Source organism: Plenodomus lingam, assembly GCF_022343315.1.
Source record: "Plenodomus lingam strain CAN1 chromosome Unknown contig_44, whole genome shotgun sequence".
Lineage (NCBI taxonomy): Eukaryota > Fungi > Ascomycota > Dothideomycetes > Pleosporales > Leptosphaeriaceae > Plenodomus > Plenodomus lingam.
Window position 1 is genome coordinate 264,794 of NW_027093955.1, and position 17,344 is coordinate 282,137.

General features: G+C 36.1%; 1 protein-coding gene across 1 annotated transcript; it reads right to left on the reverse strand.

Annotated features, from left to right (window-relative positions):
• Positions 1–14,603: 14,603 nt before the first annotated feature.
• On the reverse strand, positions 14,604–16,829 carry IAQ61_008661 (uncharacterized protein). Its single transcript, XM_066098071.1, has 4 exons — positions 16,212–16,829; positions 16,021–16,156; positions 15,181–15,961; positions 14,604–15,074 (listed from the first exon to the last, which is right to left on the reverse strand). Exons 1-4 carry the CDS (start codon positions 16,320–16,322, stop codon positions 14,630–14,632), a joined length of 1,473 nt encoding a protein of 490 aa, XP_065951980.1. The 5' UTR covers positions 16,323–16,829; the 3' UTR covers positions 14,604–14,629.
• Positions 16,830–17,344: the final 515 nt, after the last annotated feature.

Consider the following 17,344-nt stretch of genomic DNA (forward strand, 5'->3'; position numbering starts at 1 on the left):
TCTTTTACTCTTATAAGGGAGCCTTTCTACTATTACTATAGACTTTCTACTATAATAAGGATAAGGTTCTTTAGGCTATATAGTACTTAGCAGGAGACCCCTAAGAACTATAGTACACGCACTTTAAGCGCACGTTTAGAGTAACTACTATAATACTAACCTAGTTGTATTTTAAGGTATATATACTTAACTTACTCTCTAACCCTATTAATTATTTACTTAAAGTAGCTATAACGCACGCTTAGGTAATATAGCGTAGGGACTAAATAGTTTGCTCCTTTATAATATACCTTAAAGTCCTAGAGGATTAACTTACTCCCTACACTAAATAATAGAGAGTCTAGTATCTTTTCTTAAAGCTAAGGCTAGAAATATAGTAAGTAATTACTAACTACTACTAAGTACTAGTAATAAGAGAGGATTTAATAGCGTTAGGCTCTACACTTAAGTAAAACCTGCGCTAACCCTCTCTAACGCGTGATTATAACACACGTCCTAAGGGAAATACTAGATATAGGGACTAGAAGCTAGGGGAGAAGCTACCTCCTCCTATAAACAAGCTACCTTAAGATAAGAATAGTGTTACCTATTTTAAATATTAAAAGAAAGGCTACTATACTAATAAGTATAAAAGTAGTAACCTAAATTAGATCCCTATGCGTATTAATAAGATAGGAAAAGCTTAAGCCTTACTAATAACCTAGGGATAGTAAGGCGTATTCTAATATATATCTTACTAGGTATAAAGCGCATATATAGCGTAGCTAGGGAGACAACCCTAGAGAGATAACTATAGCTTATTTTAGACCCTTAGGTAGATATTAGCCTAATTAGTTAAAAGACCACTATTAAAATAAGCCTACTACCTATTAAAGGAGTAGAGCTTCCTTAGTTAGGCTAGATTAGGAGATAGTAATAGAGCACTTACGCAGTATATGCGCTCTAGGTACGCTTAGCTAATAATATAGGCGTTAAGCGCTATATATAGATAACTATGTATAGTATTAATAAGGAGGGCTCTCTACTACTACTTAGTAATCTATTCCTTTAGCAAGGATATATTTACCTTAACTATAGCTCTTAAGCCTAGAGATAGGGATATAAAGTAGCTAGTATTTAGCTTATTACTACTAAAGAGTTAGAAGAAGATATATAATAATTAGGTCTTAACCTACTACTTCTTAGTATTCTATAGACTACTAGTATAGACTTAGAATATAATGCCTATATCTACTAAGCACATATAGCGCAAGAGCCGCGTATACTAGACGCTTTAAAGGACTACTCTAATATCTTTAGTAAGGAGGTAGCTGCTACCCCTCTAAATTTTAAGTCCTTAGACTATACTATTCCTCTTCTAGAAGGCAAGGAGCCTCTATATAGTCTGCTCTACAACCTCTCCTTATATAAGCTAAAGCTACTTAGAGAGTACTTAGAATAAGCGCTACGTAATAGCTAGATTTGCTATAGCACTAGCCCTATAGGGGCCCCTATCCTATTTATTCCTAAGAAAGATAGAACACTTTACCTTTGTGTAGATTACTATAGTTTAAACGCAATTACTATTAAAGATTATTACCTGCTCCTACTAATTAGAGAGACGCTAGACTGCCTATTAGGCGCACGCTACTACACAACCCTAGACCTCTAGAATGCCTACTATAGAATATAGATTAAGGCAGGAGATAAATAGAAAATAGCTTTCTATACACGCTATAGTTATTTTAAATATCTAGTAATACTATTTAGGCTAACTAATACCCCTACTAGCTTCTAGGCCTATATTAATAGAGCCTTAATTAAACACTTAGATTATATATGCGTTGTGTACCTAGATAATATCCTTATCTATACTAGTAGTAACAAAGTTACGCTCTACTAGCGTGCTATACGCGCTATACTTTAATTACTACGTAAGGCAGAGTTATTTATTAACCTACTAAAGTGCACCTTTATATCTAATAAGGTCTACTTTCTAGGCTTTATTATTAGCATGCGAGGTATATGCGCTAATCCTACTTAGGTAGAGACTATTACCTAATAGCTATAGCTAACTAATATTAAGGAACTACAATCTTTTCTAGGTTTTACTAACTTCTACTAACGCTTTATTACGGGCTATGCTATACAGACTACCCCCCTTACTAATTTACTTAAAAAGGATAATAGCTTTACTTAGACACCTACTACAGACAAGTCTTTTAAGATGCTTAAAAATTGCTTTTTAAGCGTGCCTATCTTACGCCACTTTAACGCTAAGCGCCCTATTTAAGTAGAAATAGATGCTTCTACCTTTACTATTATAGGTATCCTTTTATAACTTTTTAAAGATAATAAATAGCACCTAGTTGCCTTTATCTTAAGGAAATTACAAGCTACTAAGCTAAATTATAAAGTCTATAACTTAGAGCTACTAGCTATTATTTATAGCTTTAAGTAGTAGTAACACTACCTAAAAGGCACCTAGCATACTATATAAGTGCTAAGTAACTATAATAACCTACGCAGGATACGCGCTATATAGAAGCTAAACCTGTAATAAGCTTATTAGGCAATATATCTAGGAGCTTTTAACTTTAAGGTAGAGCATAGATTAGGGAAAACTAACCCTATAGATAGCCCCTTAAGAAGGGTAGATTATATATAGGAGAACCTATTACTAACCTAATTATTACCTACCCTATAGAGTAAACTACTTATAAGGGATAGACTTAGTAGAGTAAGTAAATCTATAGATAAGTAGAGCTTATTAGGCATGTGTAAGACGCACGTTGCTATAGTTTATAGAACTAGAAAGGTCCCTACTACTAGCGCTATAGTATATATACTATACGTGCTACACTTACTAGCTAGGGTGTTAGCTAGTAGTAAACCTATAATAGTAGAGTACTAATTACTTATTAAGACCTTACACTAGTTATAGTAGGGGAACGCCTTTGCACAGCAATAGGTTACAAGCTTAACACCTAAGGATAGCACTTAAAACTATAGAAAAGCGCACGTTTAGCGCTTAAATAAGAAGGAAGTCCTAAGATATAATAGTAGAATATATATTCTAGGGGAACTAGCTATTAGGTAAGAGATTTTGTTCTAGAACTATAACTTGCGTATAGTAGGCTACTTTAGCGCACGTAGGACGCTTAAGCTAATTAAGAGGATATACTACTAGCCTACTCTATATTAAGACGTTTAGGATTATATAAGAATATATACTATTTGCTAGAGAAGCAAGGCTCTAAGGCATAGCTAATATAGAAAGCTATTACTACTGCTAGTCCCTAGAGAAATCTTTAAGGAGGTTACACTAGACTTTATTACTAGCCTACTACTAGTAAAGGACTCTATAGGTTATATATTTAATACAATCCTTATAATAGTATATTACTTCTTAAAGATAGCACTCTATATACCTACTTTAAAAATATAGGATATAAAATAGTTTATAGAGGCTTACTTTATATATATTATTCGAAAATTTAGGATCTAGAAAGGTATTATATTAGATAGAGGAGCGATTTTTACCTCTTTATTCTAGATAGAAATCTACTACTAACTATAGGTAAAGCGCAGGCTAAGCACTGCCTTCTATCCGCAGATAGATAGGTAAATAGAACGCTAGAACTAGACCCTAGAATAATACTTAAGAATATTTATATTAAGTTCTTAAGAAGACTAGGTAACGCTCCTTACTATAGCGTAGTTTGCCTACAACAATTTAGTATATAAGTTAACAAAAGTTACCCTATTCTAGGTAGTGTATAGTAAGCATCCCTTACTTACTAAGCTACCTAAGGTTAGTAGGCTAGAGGGGGAGATACTAGACGTAATTAAAAGAGTAAAGTGCATATATAGCGCAAGAGCAATAATAAAAGAATAGCTAGAGAAAGCACGCAAATATTAGAGCTAATACTACAACAAGAAATATAAGGAAGAAACCTTCTACCTAGGAGATCTAGTACTACTTAGTACTAAGCATATTAATTTAGCTAAATAACCTAGTAGGAAGCTATCTAGCAAGTTTATTAGCCTATTTTAGATATAAGGCGTAGTTAGAATGTAGGTATACTACCTACTCCTTCTACCCTCCTATTATATTTATAACGTATTCTATATTTCCCTACTAGAATATTAGAATCCTAGGATAGGAGAAGAGGATAACACCCTCCTACTAGACGTAACACCTAAAGGAGAAGAAGTTTAGGAGGTAGAGAAGATCCTAGGGAAGTAGAAAAGGAAAGGTTAACTATAATACCTACTCCGCTAGAAAGGCTACAATAAATCCTAGGATACCTAGACTCTACCTTTAGACTTTAAGAATATAGATAATATAATTTAATAATATAAACTTAGTAAAGCTCCTTATACAAGGAAAGTAAGAAAGGATTATAAGTAATATATAGAAAATGTAGTAAAGAAGCATATCTTCTTATATAGCCTCTAGCCTAAATATAGCCTTAGGCCTATAGGTATCTATAAATACAAAAACGCCTAACATAATTTATAGGAATTGCGCCCTACACGCAACACACCTACTCCTCCTAAGCGCCCTCGCCCTTAACCGCGCCCTCCTCGCCTTTAGTATCCTCCTTATCTCTACTACTATTACTAGCTTTAATACTAGCACCCTCCTTATTATTGTTATCACTAGAGGAGCTATTAGTATTATTACTACTATTAGGAGCCTAAAACTAGTTAGTATGCGCCCTATATACGCTTAATAAGCGCACTTATAAGTCTAGCTATATAGCCTATAATCTGCTTAAGCGTAGCTATAATATAATGCTACTCTATAAGGATTAAGCTAAGGAATTAAGGTAAAGTAGTAGGGACCTAGGTAGCTATACCTAAAGGTGTGCTAGTATAGGCAGTAATATAGTAGCGGCTTAATAGCACTAAGTTAAATTAGCGCTAGCAGCACGCAAGCTTAATACCTATAGTAATTATATTAGCATCTATCCTTAAAGTAGTAGTATTTATAACTATAGTATTGTAGTTAGTGTAGAGGACGTATAAATAATTTAATTAGCTATTTATTACCTAGGGCACCTATAGAAATTAGCTATAGTATACCTAAAGCAAACTCTTAGTACTAATCTTAGTACACCTACTATAGTTGCTAGTAGTACAGTACTTATAGCAATAATGCTTAGGTATATTATAATCCTTTTTCTACTTAGCAATGTTTTAAGCGTAGCGTAGGTAGGTTATAGCTAGGGCTACCTAATCTACGCGCTTAGCTAGCGCGTTAAATATATAGGGCTAGGCACTATAGAGGTGCAACTTCTTAATATATTTAGGATTTAGATAGTAAACTATATTAATAGGCGTGGGATATATAGTTAAGGTGTGTTATAGGTGCTTAAAGATTAAGGCACGTAGTAGTAAAGTATTTAGTTATTTATAATATATAGAGCTTTGGCCTTAATAAAGTAATAAGTAAATAGTTAACTTTCTACACTATAGTATAATAACGCGCATGCACTATACGCCTATAACACATATAACACGTAAAAGGAACACTTATGCAGCGTATCTATAGGTTAAACTATAGACACTCTTTTCCTTCCCTATAGGGTAAGGTTTTTATTAAGGCTATAGGTTGCTACTAGGGACTATAGCTAGAGGGGGAGATTCTGTAATAACCCTATTATAAGGACACCTTGTTGTATTTTAATTAGGTGCATCCCTAGCTAGGTTTAGTGTCTTAGCGCCTAAGCTGCGTAAAACCTGCGCTTCGCGTAGGGCTTAGGCAAGACAAGTATTATTCATGTGTTAATACTATACCAATAGCTATCTCTACACTATTCTATCTAGTGTAAAGCAAATACTATTGCCTATAACTAGAACCTTACAGATTTGCTCCCTATTGCTACTATAATTATAGTATAGATTATAGTATTTAGTTTAGGATATACTAAAAGATTATATAAGGGATTTCTAATTAGATCTATATCTAATAGATCTATTACTATATATATCCCTATACTTGTAGAGCCTCCTAGTAGTTTATTAGGGTCCTGTCCCTAAGCTTGTTTACTAACACGCGTTAGTAGCAGTCCTTTAACTTATAGTTTTCTACTTCTTCTAGGAGCTCTAGGTGCCGCTTGTAAGGGATCTGCAGGAGATATAGAATCTAGTCCTAAAGTAGGTAGGTAGGAGCTCTACTTACCACCTCTATAAGAGCTAGATAGGGTGTCCTTACCTATCTCCGTGCTCTTATAGAGTGACCCACTAATAGCACTCTCCCCTCTAGGTCTTTCCTAGGAGCTACCTATTATTACGTTAAAGTAAGTTAGATTACTACTATCTTAGGTAGTAAGACCCTAATCTATAACCTGTATAGATCCTTTATCTCCTATACTAAAGTTTAGTTCTAGTGTTAGTTTAGGAGTTTAGAGTCCTATTAGCTTAGGGGACTTTATATAGATCCTTTGTGCTAAGCTAGCTGTGCTTAGTACCTACGCTAGAGGTATCTACTTAGGGGGTTGTGAATTACTAGGCTAGCTAGCCTAATTATCTACCTCCTCTAGCTCTACCCTACCCCCTAGCTCCTGCGCTAGGTTTAGTCCTCCTTGCTTACTAGACTCCTTATATTACTCTGCCGCAATACAAAGCTAATTAAAGATATTAAGCTCTTTATATGCTTCTCCTATATTATAGATTTTATCTTTGCTAATAACGTTAACTATCTTTTAAGCCTCTAACTATTAAAGCTACTCTAGATCTTTCTCTTTATAGAAAGGATCCTTATTAAAGGTAATATTCCGCGTTATAATAATCTAATTAAGTAAGGGGATCTATATCCTATATATATTAGATGCTCTATATCCTACTAGATATCTAATATAACCCTAAGGGTTTACCTTAAAAACCCTCTTATAACGCCTAGCTACTTAATCTCTATTAAGGGGGTAAGCTTAATAGCTATAGGCGTATATTCCGCTCTAATTAGGGCGGAGATTAGTAGTTGCCTCCCTTATCTGCTCTAGTTGCTACTACCTAAAGTATCTAGTAAACTAACAATCTAGCACTTTGTTAGGTAATATTATATTGTAAGCATAGGACAGGCTTATATTATAGAGCCAAGTTACTACTTTAATAATTTTAGGCTAGAACTTTATTAGTAGGTTAGCACTAATCCTTATTTTAATTAATTTTATTATAATATCCTACCCTACTCTTTCTGCTCCTCTATTAGGTTTATAGGTATATATAGGTAAGCTCTTAATCTTAATACTATTATTAGCTACCTAGATCTAAAAGCAAGATTTGCCACGCTAAGGGAGCGTTGTAATATTATTATCTTGCATAATCTTAACTATACTAAGGTTATATTAGTTAAGTATTAAGCTCTTAAAATTTTTAAACACCCGCATAATCTTATTAAGGTTTTTAGCTTGTAGTAGATAGGTATAAAGCTTTCCTAAGTAGTCGCACTTTAATACTAAGATCTATTACTTATAAGCCATACCTATTAGCATGTTAAATAGATCCTATAATACCTAGTAGTATAGACGTAGTAATCTTTCCCTTAGTTATCTTAATATAACCTGTTAGGTATGTATAATAGCGCAGTGCTCGTATTTGCTCCTAGGAGTTCCTTTAATCCTAACGTTTATTGCTAACTTAACTAGAGCTTTAAGCGCCTTAGGTCCTAAATAGCCTAATTATTAGTGCTAAAGCTCCTTACTATCGTGTCTTGGGTGAGTTGTCTAGGATTGTTAGGGTTATTTAGGCACTATGCTTTAGATTATTTAATAAGGGGTAGAGGGCTTATATTCTAGGAAAGTTAAGTTAAACTTGCGCAGTAACTTAGCTAATATAACACTCTTTTCTAATAATCTAAACTATAAGGTAGTATCTAGCCTAAGTAACTAAACTCCTACTTTAAGTAATTAAGCTTCTAATATAATATTTACATAAAAACCTTCTACTAACACTACGTTAGTAAGCACTAAATCTTCTATTTTTAGACCTCTTAGTCTATTAAGAGTATTAGGGATTACTCTAGTCCCTCTACCTAAGATTAGAAAAGCTTAAGTTCCTGCTTTAACTATCTTATATCTAACTAATCTAAACAAGCTTTCTTCTAGGTAGCTTATATTATTAACTAGGTGTACTGCACCCCTATTATTAAAGATAGTGCTCTTTAATAGAGCGTTAGCTTTAAAGTCTATAGTTAAATAGATCCTGTTTGTTTTCTCCGCTATTAATATAGGGTTAATTAGTGCCGCCTAGATACTACCTAGATAGGTAATCGCGCTTGCCTTACTACTATAATCTTGATTAATAGGATAGGACTTAATTAGAGCTTTTCTTATCTCTTTAAATTTTTAATTCCTATTAATCTTTTTCTTAATCTCTAATTATTAAGTAGTAGTAAGCTTGTTACCTGTATTAATCTAAGCTTTAATAACGTTTTTGTATTTAGGAGGTTTCTATAGGTAAGATCTACTGTATGGACATAAAGACTCCTTCTTAGGTTAGTTAGAAGGTGGAGCTCCTATTATTGCAAACACTCTAGGACCCTTAGAGCTTAATCTTATATTATTCTCTTAGAGAAGTAATAAATAGATCTTAGTAACCTGCAGGAGGTTATAAGTTAGCTCTCCTATTACTAACTTTTTAATAATCCTTTAAAACATAGTTTAACCCTAATCTAGTAAGATCCTAGTAGATAGAGCTTTAAGATAATCCTATACTACAAGCTATCCTTTAATATTAGGAACGTTATATACCTTAGCTTGCGCATACAGGATTATCTACTCCTTCTACTAGTAATTAGCGTCTTAGCTACTTATTATTGCCTTAGCAAGATAAGCTTTATACTATAATCTTCCTAGTGTTACAGCGCTTAAATTAGTTAGCGCTAGGTTGTTGTAGAGCACTTAGATAAGTGCTTAGAGGGTTACTCTTCCTTAATTAACAAGCTCTATATAGGCTAGGGTAAGGATCCCTTAATCTACTATATTATTAACCTATATAAAAAGGTTTTAGATTACTAATAACTTTAATGCCTAATCTAATAAGCGGGCTTGGTACTAAGCTATTTAGAGTTTATACTGCTCGCTCGTTGTGTTAGATAGCGCGATACCTGTTAGCATGTTAGGCTTAATAGGTTTATTGTTAAAGTGGTTTTTAGCATCCTAAGCCTTAGGGTCTACCTCTGCCTAGATCCCTTTAGTTAGGGCATGGTATCTGAATTAAATATACTAGGTAGGCTAGTTAGTTAATCTAGTAAGTAGGATATCCCCCTTTAGGATTTAGTTGCTTATAGTAAAAGAGTAATAAGTAAGCTTCTACTTAAGAAATAGTATAAAAGAAAAAGTAAAGCTTGCTAGCTTAGTGTCTAAGTTAAACAATACGCTTAAATAGATAGGACAATCTTTAATAAGGTAAAGCGCGAACTAGGCTTATAACTATAGAAATCTAGATTACTAAGGTTATAAATAATTTAGGAGATAGATTATTAGATTGTATCTACTACGATTGGACTTATATATATAGAGCTTTAGCTACCCTTACTAGAAGGTAAATAATTAGTAAACCCTCCTTACTAGAGCTCCTGCTTTTTATTAGGCACTTAGTAGTAAGCTAGCAGTTGATTAGATAGTGGGTTATATAGGGATATTGATTAGGATTAATTGGATTAAGATGCTCCGTGATCTGGTTAATATCCCTCCTGCAACAGTTAGGCTCTATTTAGATCTTATTAAAGGCAGCACAAATATCTAATTTTATAAAGATTTTTGCTTTAGCTAGCTAGGACAAAAGATTATCTATATAGGGTATTAGATACGCGTCCTTTCGCGTTAAGCTATTAAGCTTACGGTAATCTATATAGATCCTAAGGCCTCTATTTAGCTTCTTAATATATAGGATAGGAGAGGCAAATAGGCTCTAACTAGTCTTAATAAAACCTTTCTATAGGTGCTCTTGTATATATTCCTTAGTAGCCTAAAGTTTCTTAGTATTTTAATAGTAGAGGGGACTCTAGTAGTTTAGAAGGGGTTCCTCTAGGACTATCTTATAGTTGTAAGGCTAGTAGATTAGAAGTTTGTTAGCCTTAGCCTTGTTAAAGACGTCCTAATAGGAGTTATAGTTAGATAGGAGCTTCTAATCTAACAAGCTATAGTCTAGAGTGTCCTATTTAGATAGGGTTTAGATCCTACACTTAATCTTATACAGGCTAGTAGTAAAGAATTTATTAGAAGATTTTTTTATATTAAAATAGAAAGTATTAGTAGAAATAGTAGCAATTTAAAATTTTGCAGGTAGGGTAATAGTTAGTAATTAGACTAGGGTAGGTGGCGTAATAGTTTTAGTAGTAGCCCTATAAGTAGCTAGAATTTTAAGTATACTACGTATCCTGTTAATTAAACTAGGACTATTTTAGTTCTAGTTCTCCTCTTAATTATAAAGGGCGGCTCTTTGCAAGATGTTATAGGTAACTAGAGTAGATAGCACTTGCTAGTAGAGTTGTACTAGAATAGGAGGTGCGGGGTTGTAGGTTAGAGAATATTTCTCTAGCTAGATTAGTTAAGATTTATCTGTATTAATTAGGATTTAGAACTGTTTTAGCTAGTATTGTCTAATAATATAATCCTAAGAACCTAAGTCTACTATTATAAAGGGGCAGTTATAAACTTTTTAGCTACTAACTATTATATTAAGCTAAATATAGTAGGCAACTAGGGAGGAAATCTAATCCTAGAACCCTTTAATAGTATGCTTGTATAGTAGCTTTTAGATAGGTACCCTAAGTGTAGAAGAGATATTATAAGTAATTTTTAAATTAAGAAATAAGTAACCTTAGGCCCTAGTATCTACTAAAGCGTTTAGGTAAACACTAGATCTATTAAGGTATAGGGTTATATATATAAGTAAATAGGAACTAAAAAATAATTTAGTTAAGGAAAGGTTTAATAGGTTATATTAAGTTAGGCCTAGGAAGGAGGATCCTCCTAGGCGTTATTATTTCCTATCTAATAGCTATCTAAATTAGTTAATTTAGAGGTTTCTTCTTCCTTAGAATTCTTAACAACCTATTCTATATCTATAGCCTAAATCCTAGGGGGTTTAGGGTAGTTACTAGAGAAGTGCCTAGGCTTTCTATAATTATAGCAAGTTCCTATTATAGTAGCGCTAGGAGTGGCTAGCGTAGTAGATAGGGGTTAATTATTTTAAGGGGTAGTGCCTTATTATTATAAGTAGGGTATATAAGGTCTAGCTATTAAAGGTCTATTATAGGGTTTCTAATTAGCGTCTAAATAGGACTAGTTTCTAGAGTGTTAGAAGGGGGTTAGTCTTTTTCTAGATAATAGAGTAGTCTAGGTAGGAGTAGATAAGGTAGAGTATAGGCGGCGTTCTATATTAAAAGTAGTAAGATAATCTAATATAGTCTTAAAATTATTATGCTAATTCTGTTAGAAAGTGAGATTTAGCATCCTTAGGGAAGGTGTGATCTTTATCTAGAGGTAGTAATACTACTCTAATTAGGGTACTTCTCCTCTAATAGCAAGACTCTAGAATTATAACTTAAAAGCAGGGAATATCTCTATATTAGTTATGTATAGGTAGTTAAATATAGTCTAACTCTTAGCTATCTTATTTCTAGTAATAAAGTAAGTTTAAAGGAGGGTAATTATTTCTTTAGCTTTTTAGAACTAAAGACTTAGGGAATTAGATAGGTAATATAGCTCTAAGTATTCTCTTGCTAGTCCTAAGTAGTGTCCCTAGACTAATGCTATCTAAGCTCTAGAAGAGGGGTAGTAATTAGCGTTAATCTCTAGCCTATCCTAAATAGATGCTTGCTATTATCTAAAAGTAGGATTAGCACTATTACTAAGTATAGAGATATTTAGCGTCTTTTTAGATTATCTCTTAGCTTTTATAGTATATACTATAGGGTTTAATATAGAAGCTAAAGACTAGCCTAGTTAGGTAGTACCCTATATCTTCTTATAGAGGGAGGTGTTATATAACTAATTAGTAAGTTACTTAACTTATTCCTCTAACCTCTCCTTTTTAGATAGGGTTAATATATATTTATCTTTAAGGGAGGTATTGCTTTAAGATTTCCTAGGAGCATAAGGTACCTTAAGAGATAGATAGGAAGTAGGTCCTTCTAGGAGGGCGTTATTAATTAAGTCTTCCTTATCTAATTTTTTTCTATTAGTAAATAGGCTTTTAAAAGTAGCTAAACTAGATACCCTTCCTTTGCCTTTATCTAATATTTTATAGTTAATAAGAATAATAAATCTTTTCTTTTTAGGGGGGTTTAGTTGTAGGAGGATATTAGCTTTGCCTCTAATTCCTCTAGGCTTTTAGTAGTCTCTAGGTCTCTACCTTAACGTAATCTAACGCGATTTTTCTAAAGGTAATCTAGCACTACTTATAGGTCTAGAAGTCTAAGCCTATAGGCTTTGGTTATTAGAAGTTCTAATAGCTATTCTAACTATAGAGTTACAGGGTTAGATAGCTACTAGAACTAAATTAGTAGCTTAAAATAATAATAAGTGCGATATTCTTAAATACTATTACTAGCTAGGATAATATTCTTCTTATAATATAATAACTTAGGTAGGTAGGGCATCTAAAAGGTATCCTATATAACTTAAAGGCATATAGGAGTGCGCGTCTGTATAGAAAAGGATAAGATTCCTACACCTATAGGTCTTGTACGAAAGGACAAGAAGAACATGCCTATCCTAACTATAGGCGAGCTGTTCTCTATATACCTTAGTTAGTCAGGCCTTTATTAGGCCTAACTTGGCATAGAACAATAGGTAGGCAATTCTGCCTTATTATTACAGCTAGATTAATAGAAAATAAGTAAAGGGAAGGCTAATTAGTAGGGAAAATCTGCAGTATAATAAAAGTAAGTTTAGGAAGTTTATAGTAGGGTAGGATAGCTATATTAAAACTTTTATAGTAGGGTGCTAAAATAAGCATATAGACGCACGCGCGCGTACTACTTAATATATAGGCCTATTATAAATTAGGAAGGAATATAAAGATATAATAATAAAACCTAAAATAAATAGTAATAAAGCCTAATATAGATTATAGAGGATAAAGATATAACCCTAGACCCCTAAAAAGATAATTTTACAATAGCTTATAGGGAAGCTTAGGGGTATATAAAGGGCCTAGGCTTATGCCTAAGCCTAGGCCTAACACAGGATAGATAGAGTCTAACCCTACTACTAAGCGAACACGCTACCCACCTATAAAAAGGCGTAGAGGGCTTACCTCTCCTTTAAGATACTAAATACTAGTATTAACGCTTATTACATTCTCCCTTAATGCTAGTCTATAACATAGTGTTACTTCTTTTTCCTACTATCTTCTACTCTTATAGACTATCCCCTCTTCCTTAGTAGTTATACCCTTAACTGTCTCCTTATATAGTGCTAGCACTTATATTTATTTTTAGTAGGTTCTTTATTATATTAATAGCCTTAGCCTAACCTTATTTTCCTGCTAATAGCGCACACTACCCTATAGCCTTTACTATTACTTTTCTATTACTAGCAATATTCTAAGCGTACTAGCGCTTCTACTATTGCTAATAGTTCTAATATTTCTAATGTTACTAATAGTTCTAATTCTTCTAATAGTTCTAATATTACTAATATTTCTAATAATAATACTATTTCTAATATTCCTAATATTATACTTACCCTCTTAGTGTTATTATTCTATTCCTACTAATGCGCGTTAACTACGTCCTATAATAGGCCTACTCGTTTTACCTTAATACTATTAATTATTTACCTTAATAATATACAATACTACTACTACCTATTTTCTAATTTGTATCTACCCCCCTTATACTAGGAAAACTATCTTCTTAGTTATCTACTACTAAACCCTCCCCTTTATAAAGACAAGATCGGTTCCCCTTAGGCCTTACTATTTAAACTATTAGGGATAGTACCCTATTTAAATATAGAGAAGGAGGAGAGGTTAGACTTAATAAAAAATATTTTATAGTAAATAATATCAGTTAAATAATATATTGAGGGAGAAGAATTATTATTAATAAGTTAAAGTAAAGTGTTAAGGAGTGCTACTATTCTATCCTCTAATCCTCTATTCCTTTATACCTTTAACCCACCCAATTTAGGCTAATCCTCATTTTTAGCCATTCACACCGTGCCACGGCACAATATAACTGTAGTTAGAGACGCATGACTTGAATTTCTTAAGTATTAAAGTACATACTCGAGTCAGACAATTCTATGAGTCTAGCACACTGCCTACTCATATACGAAAGAGTAGTTTGCAATATCGGCGAAGTGTTACGAAACTACCATCGCTTTCAAGTAGATCACTATGCTTTCGATGATGCCTGCGCAGCTACAACGTCATGTGTAGAACATCGACATATGCGATAGCTATATCTCTCTTCCACGCAGACATGGTAGTAGATAGATGAATACCACCTATTGCTCTAAGCATCAAAGCCAAAGCAATCCCCCTGAACAGTCCTGTAACAGATTTTCAATTCACTAAGACCCCAATGGATGCAACCACAATCGCAACCAGGCATCTCAAATGCCAATCATCAAGGGGCGGAGACACAGGAGTAATAGGTTAGATAAGGTATAATATTTTGACAAAGCTACGGCTCAAACTTAGCGCGCCCATGCTCATCCAAAACCAGCAACTCCACTTCATCATCCGAATGCCCAGGATCAGTACCCCTCCTATCATGCTGTGCCGTCACCGCCACAACATCTACATCCCTGCCTACATCGGTATTCACATCCGCCGCCCCATATCCATCCCCGTCCCCCTCAACCACCACACAATCCTTACTCCCCCTCTGCTCCGACTCCTTCCAATATGATTCCTCCTGGTCAATCGACGTCTCGCACGTGATACCGTATTTGCGATTTGTCGAGTGTTTAGTGCTGGAGCCCTTTGTGTTTTTGCTGGGCCGGTTGCTGCTGGAGTATTTGTTCGAGGTGGATGCGTCTTTGGAGAGGGCGGGGAACATGCGGAAGAGCATGAGGCGCAGGGTGGGCATGCAGGCGCAGATTATGCCTACGCTTACTTCGGCGATGCTGGGGGATGGGGAGTTAGTTTTGTGGGGTTGTGGAGATGGTGAGGAGGTATGGAAAAAAGCGAGGGAGTGAAAAGTAGGTTAGGGAATGTAGTAGTGGTACTTACGACCAGATATTAATCTCAACACGATTCATAGTAGGATTGGTGAGACTAGACACAGTAGTACGATGGATAGTCCTAAGGCGTAGAATCGCCACCATGGTAGCCGCAAAGCCAACCATGAACATGGGCGTGATGGCGAGTTTCTTTCGCAGCGGGAGATGCAGCTTCCACACCTTATACAAGGGAATTGACAGCATCCAGAAATCAAGCACAATGCCAATGACAGCATGAGCCCATGTTATCGCTGTGCTGTTTACGCACTTGCCCGGTATGCTCTTGTCAATGTATTTTGTCCAGAAGTAGTCAACAGGGTGGCAGCTGAATGCCAGGGCGAAGGTAAGGGCGATGCCAAAGCATATGTTGAAGGCCATGGTAGCGTAGATGATTTGCAAGGTTATCCCTCTGTTGAAGATGCGGGCGAAGAAGAAGAGGAGGGAGAGGCGGAGGAAGGTGAGCTTGATAAAGTACAGCAGGGCGCTGATCCATAGCAGTTGGGCAAATGATGCGATTTGGTCCAGGGTCAGCGTCCAAATGTCCAGCCCGAAGCCGGCGGGGATGCTGCCGAGGTCGGACACGACTGTGCCTGCGATGCTCAGGGCAAATGTGAGGATAAGAGTGTAGTCATCCCACCATATGTCTTGGATAGTGAAGATGAGTTTGTATACGATGCGTGTGGTGATAAATAGCGCGGAAATGCATAGCATCGTGATGTCAGCTATGCGATAGGGAGTCTGAAGGTTGCCAACGGGCTTCTTGCAAGTGACTGCGCTTGCGTTCTGGGCCACTGTAGGAGTAAAGTTAGACGAGGAAGATGTGATGGGCTCTCAATGATTGTATGCGTACTCAGCGCTTCTTGGATGGAGCATTTCTGCATGATGCACGCTGATGCGAGGCCCTGCGTAACTTTGTTGTTGCAAGAACATTTTACGTCTGTGGGGGCGCAAGTTGAATTTTTTGAAGTCTGTAAGATACATCCTAGCTATGCAATGAATTAGCATGGCGCATTTGCGTTGATATAGATGCTCGTGACATACTGGGCAAGCGGGTAGCCTTAGGATTGCCGCTAGTGGATTTGCAGTCTGATTTTGAGCGGCAGCAGAAGTGACCGCGAGTGTGAGAGCGAGGAAATGCAATTGCAATTTCATAATCGTGATTCAAAAAGTGTCGCAACGGTGTTGAGAGGATCGAGCGCCTTGGGCATGCTTTAACTTCAATCTTGCACAGTGCCATGCAGTGTCTCTGGCACTGAATTGTGGGTATTCTACCACCCAAGTGGCATAGGAAGGGGGATAACGCCAAACAATAGTATAAATTCAGTTTGACCAGCGTGAACGGTGCTGTTGGGGCATATGAGGTGGCAAGGGGGCTTCGGGACTAGTCCCGGGCCGGAAACGGATACCCCGAGCTGGCGGTGATAGGATTGTATGCACAGGCGTGCCAATGGATGGTATTTTGATGGTTCTCAACTAAATTAGCTATGTCTTGGATCAGATCGACCGGGACGAGTGGGGAACAGCCAGACTTGGCGAACGAGTAGATCTAGTACGGCGAAATGTCCGGCATTGGCAGCTAGGGGAGCTAAGATGAACCCGTGCGCTTGTTAAGCGAAAAACAAAGTTAATATTTATGATTTTCACATTGCTAACTTGCTTGGGGTACGGTAAGAGAGCGAGGCGTATACGGAAGCATCAGTCCCCAAGACCAGATCGTTACAAGTTAGGGCCTGGAAAGGATGCGGAGCATTGCGCCTGTTCCCCTTCCGAGGGACACTAAGTAGGTCCGTCACATCACTATTGATCAGCTCTTGTTGGTGCAAATAAGGATACGAATACATATGCATCTTAGATCGTGCGTTCCACGTGTGCGGCGTACATGGCGTCAGATCCACAGATGCATAGTTTATGGCGCACATGGCGTCAGATACACAGATACATACGCACTACCGGTACCATTGCCACGCTGGAGTAACATGACCGTGTGTCGCATTACACTTCAGCCCGCAACTCTTCTCTTCATACATTGAACCCTGGTGACTCCGGAAGCACCAGGCCACCGCTGCAGCCACGAGTCCAGTTCCCACCCCCGGCGTCAACAAACTTGCAGCACCACTGTTGCCCGCCGGCGTGGTTGAGCCGGAAGGAGCCGCCTCACCAGATGTGGCATTGGC

Bases quoted from the DNA above. Each gene is read 5' to 3' on its own strand.
- IAQ61_008661 (XM_066098071.1), bottom strand. From the start codon at position 16,322: ATGAAATTGCAATTGCATTTCCTCGCTCTCACACTCGCGGTCACTTCT. The intron at 16,157-16,211 runs GTATGTCACGAG...TTCATTGCATAG, and splicing joins TAAGGCTACCCGCTTGCCCA to CTAGGATGTATCTTACAGAC. The intron at 15,962-16,020 runs GTACGCATACAA...TTACTCCTACAG, and splicing joins CTCCATCCAAGAAGCGCTGA to TGGCCCAGAACGCAAGCGCA.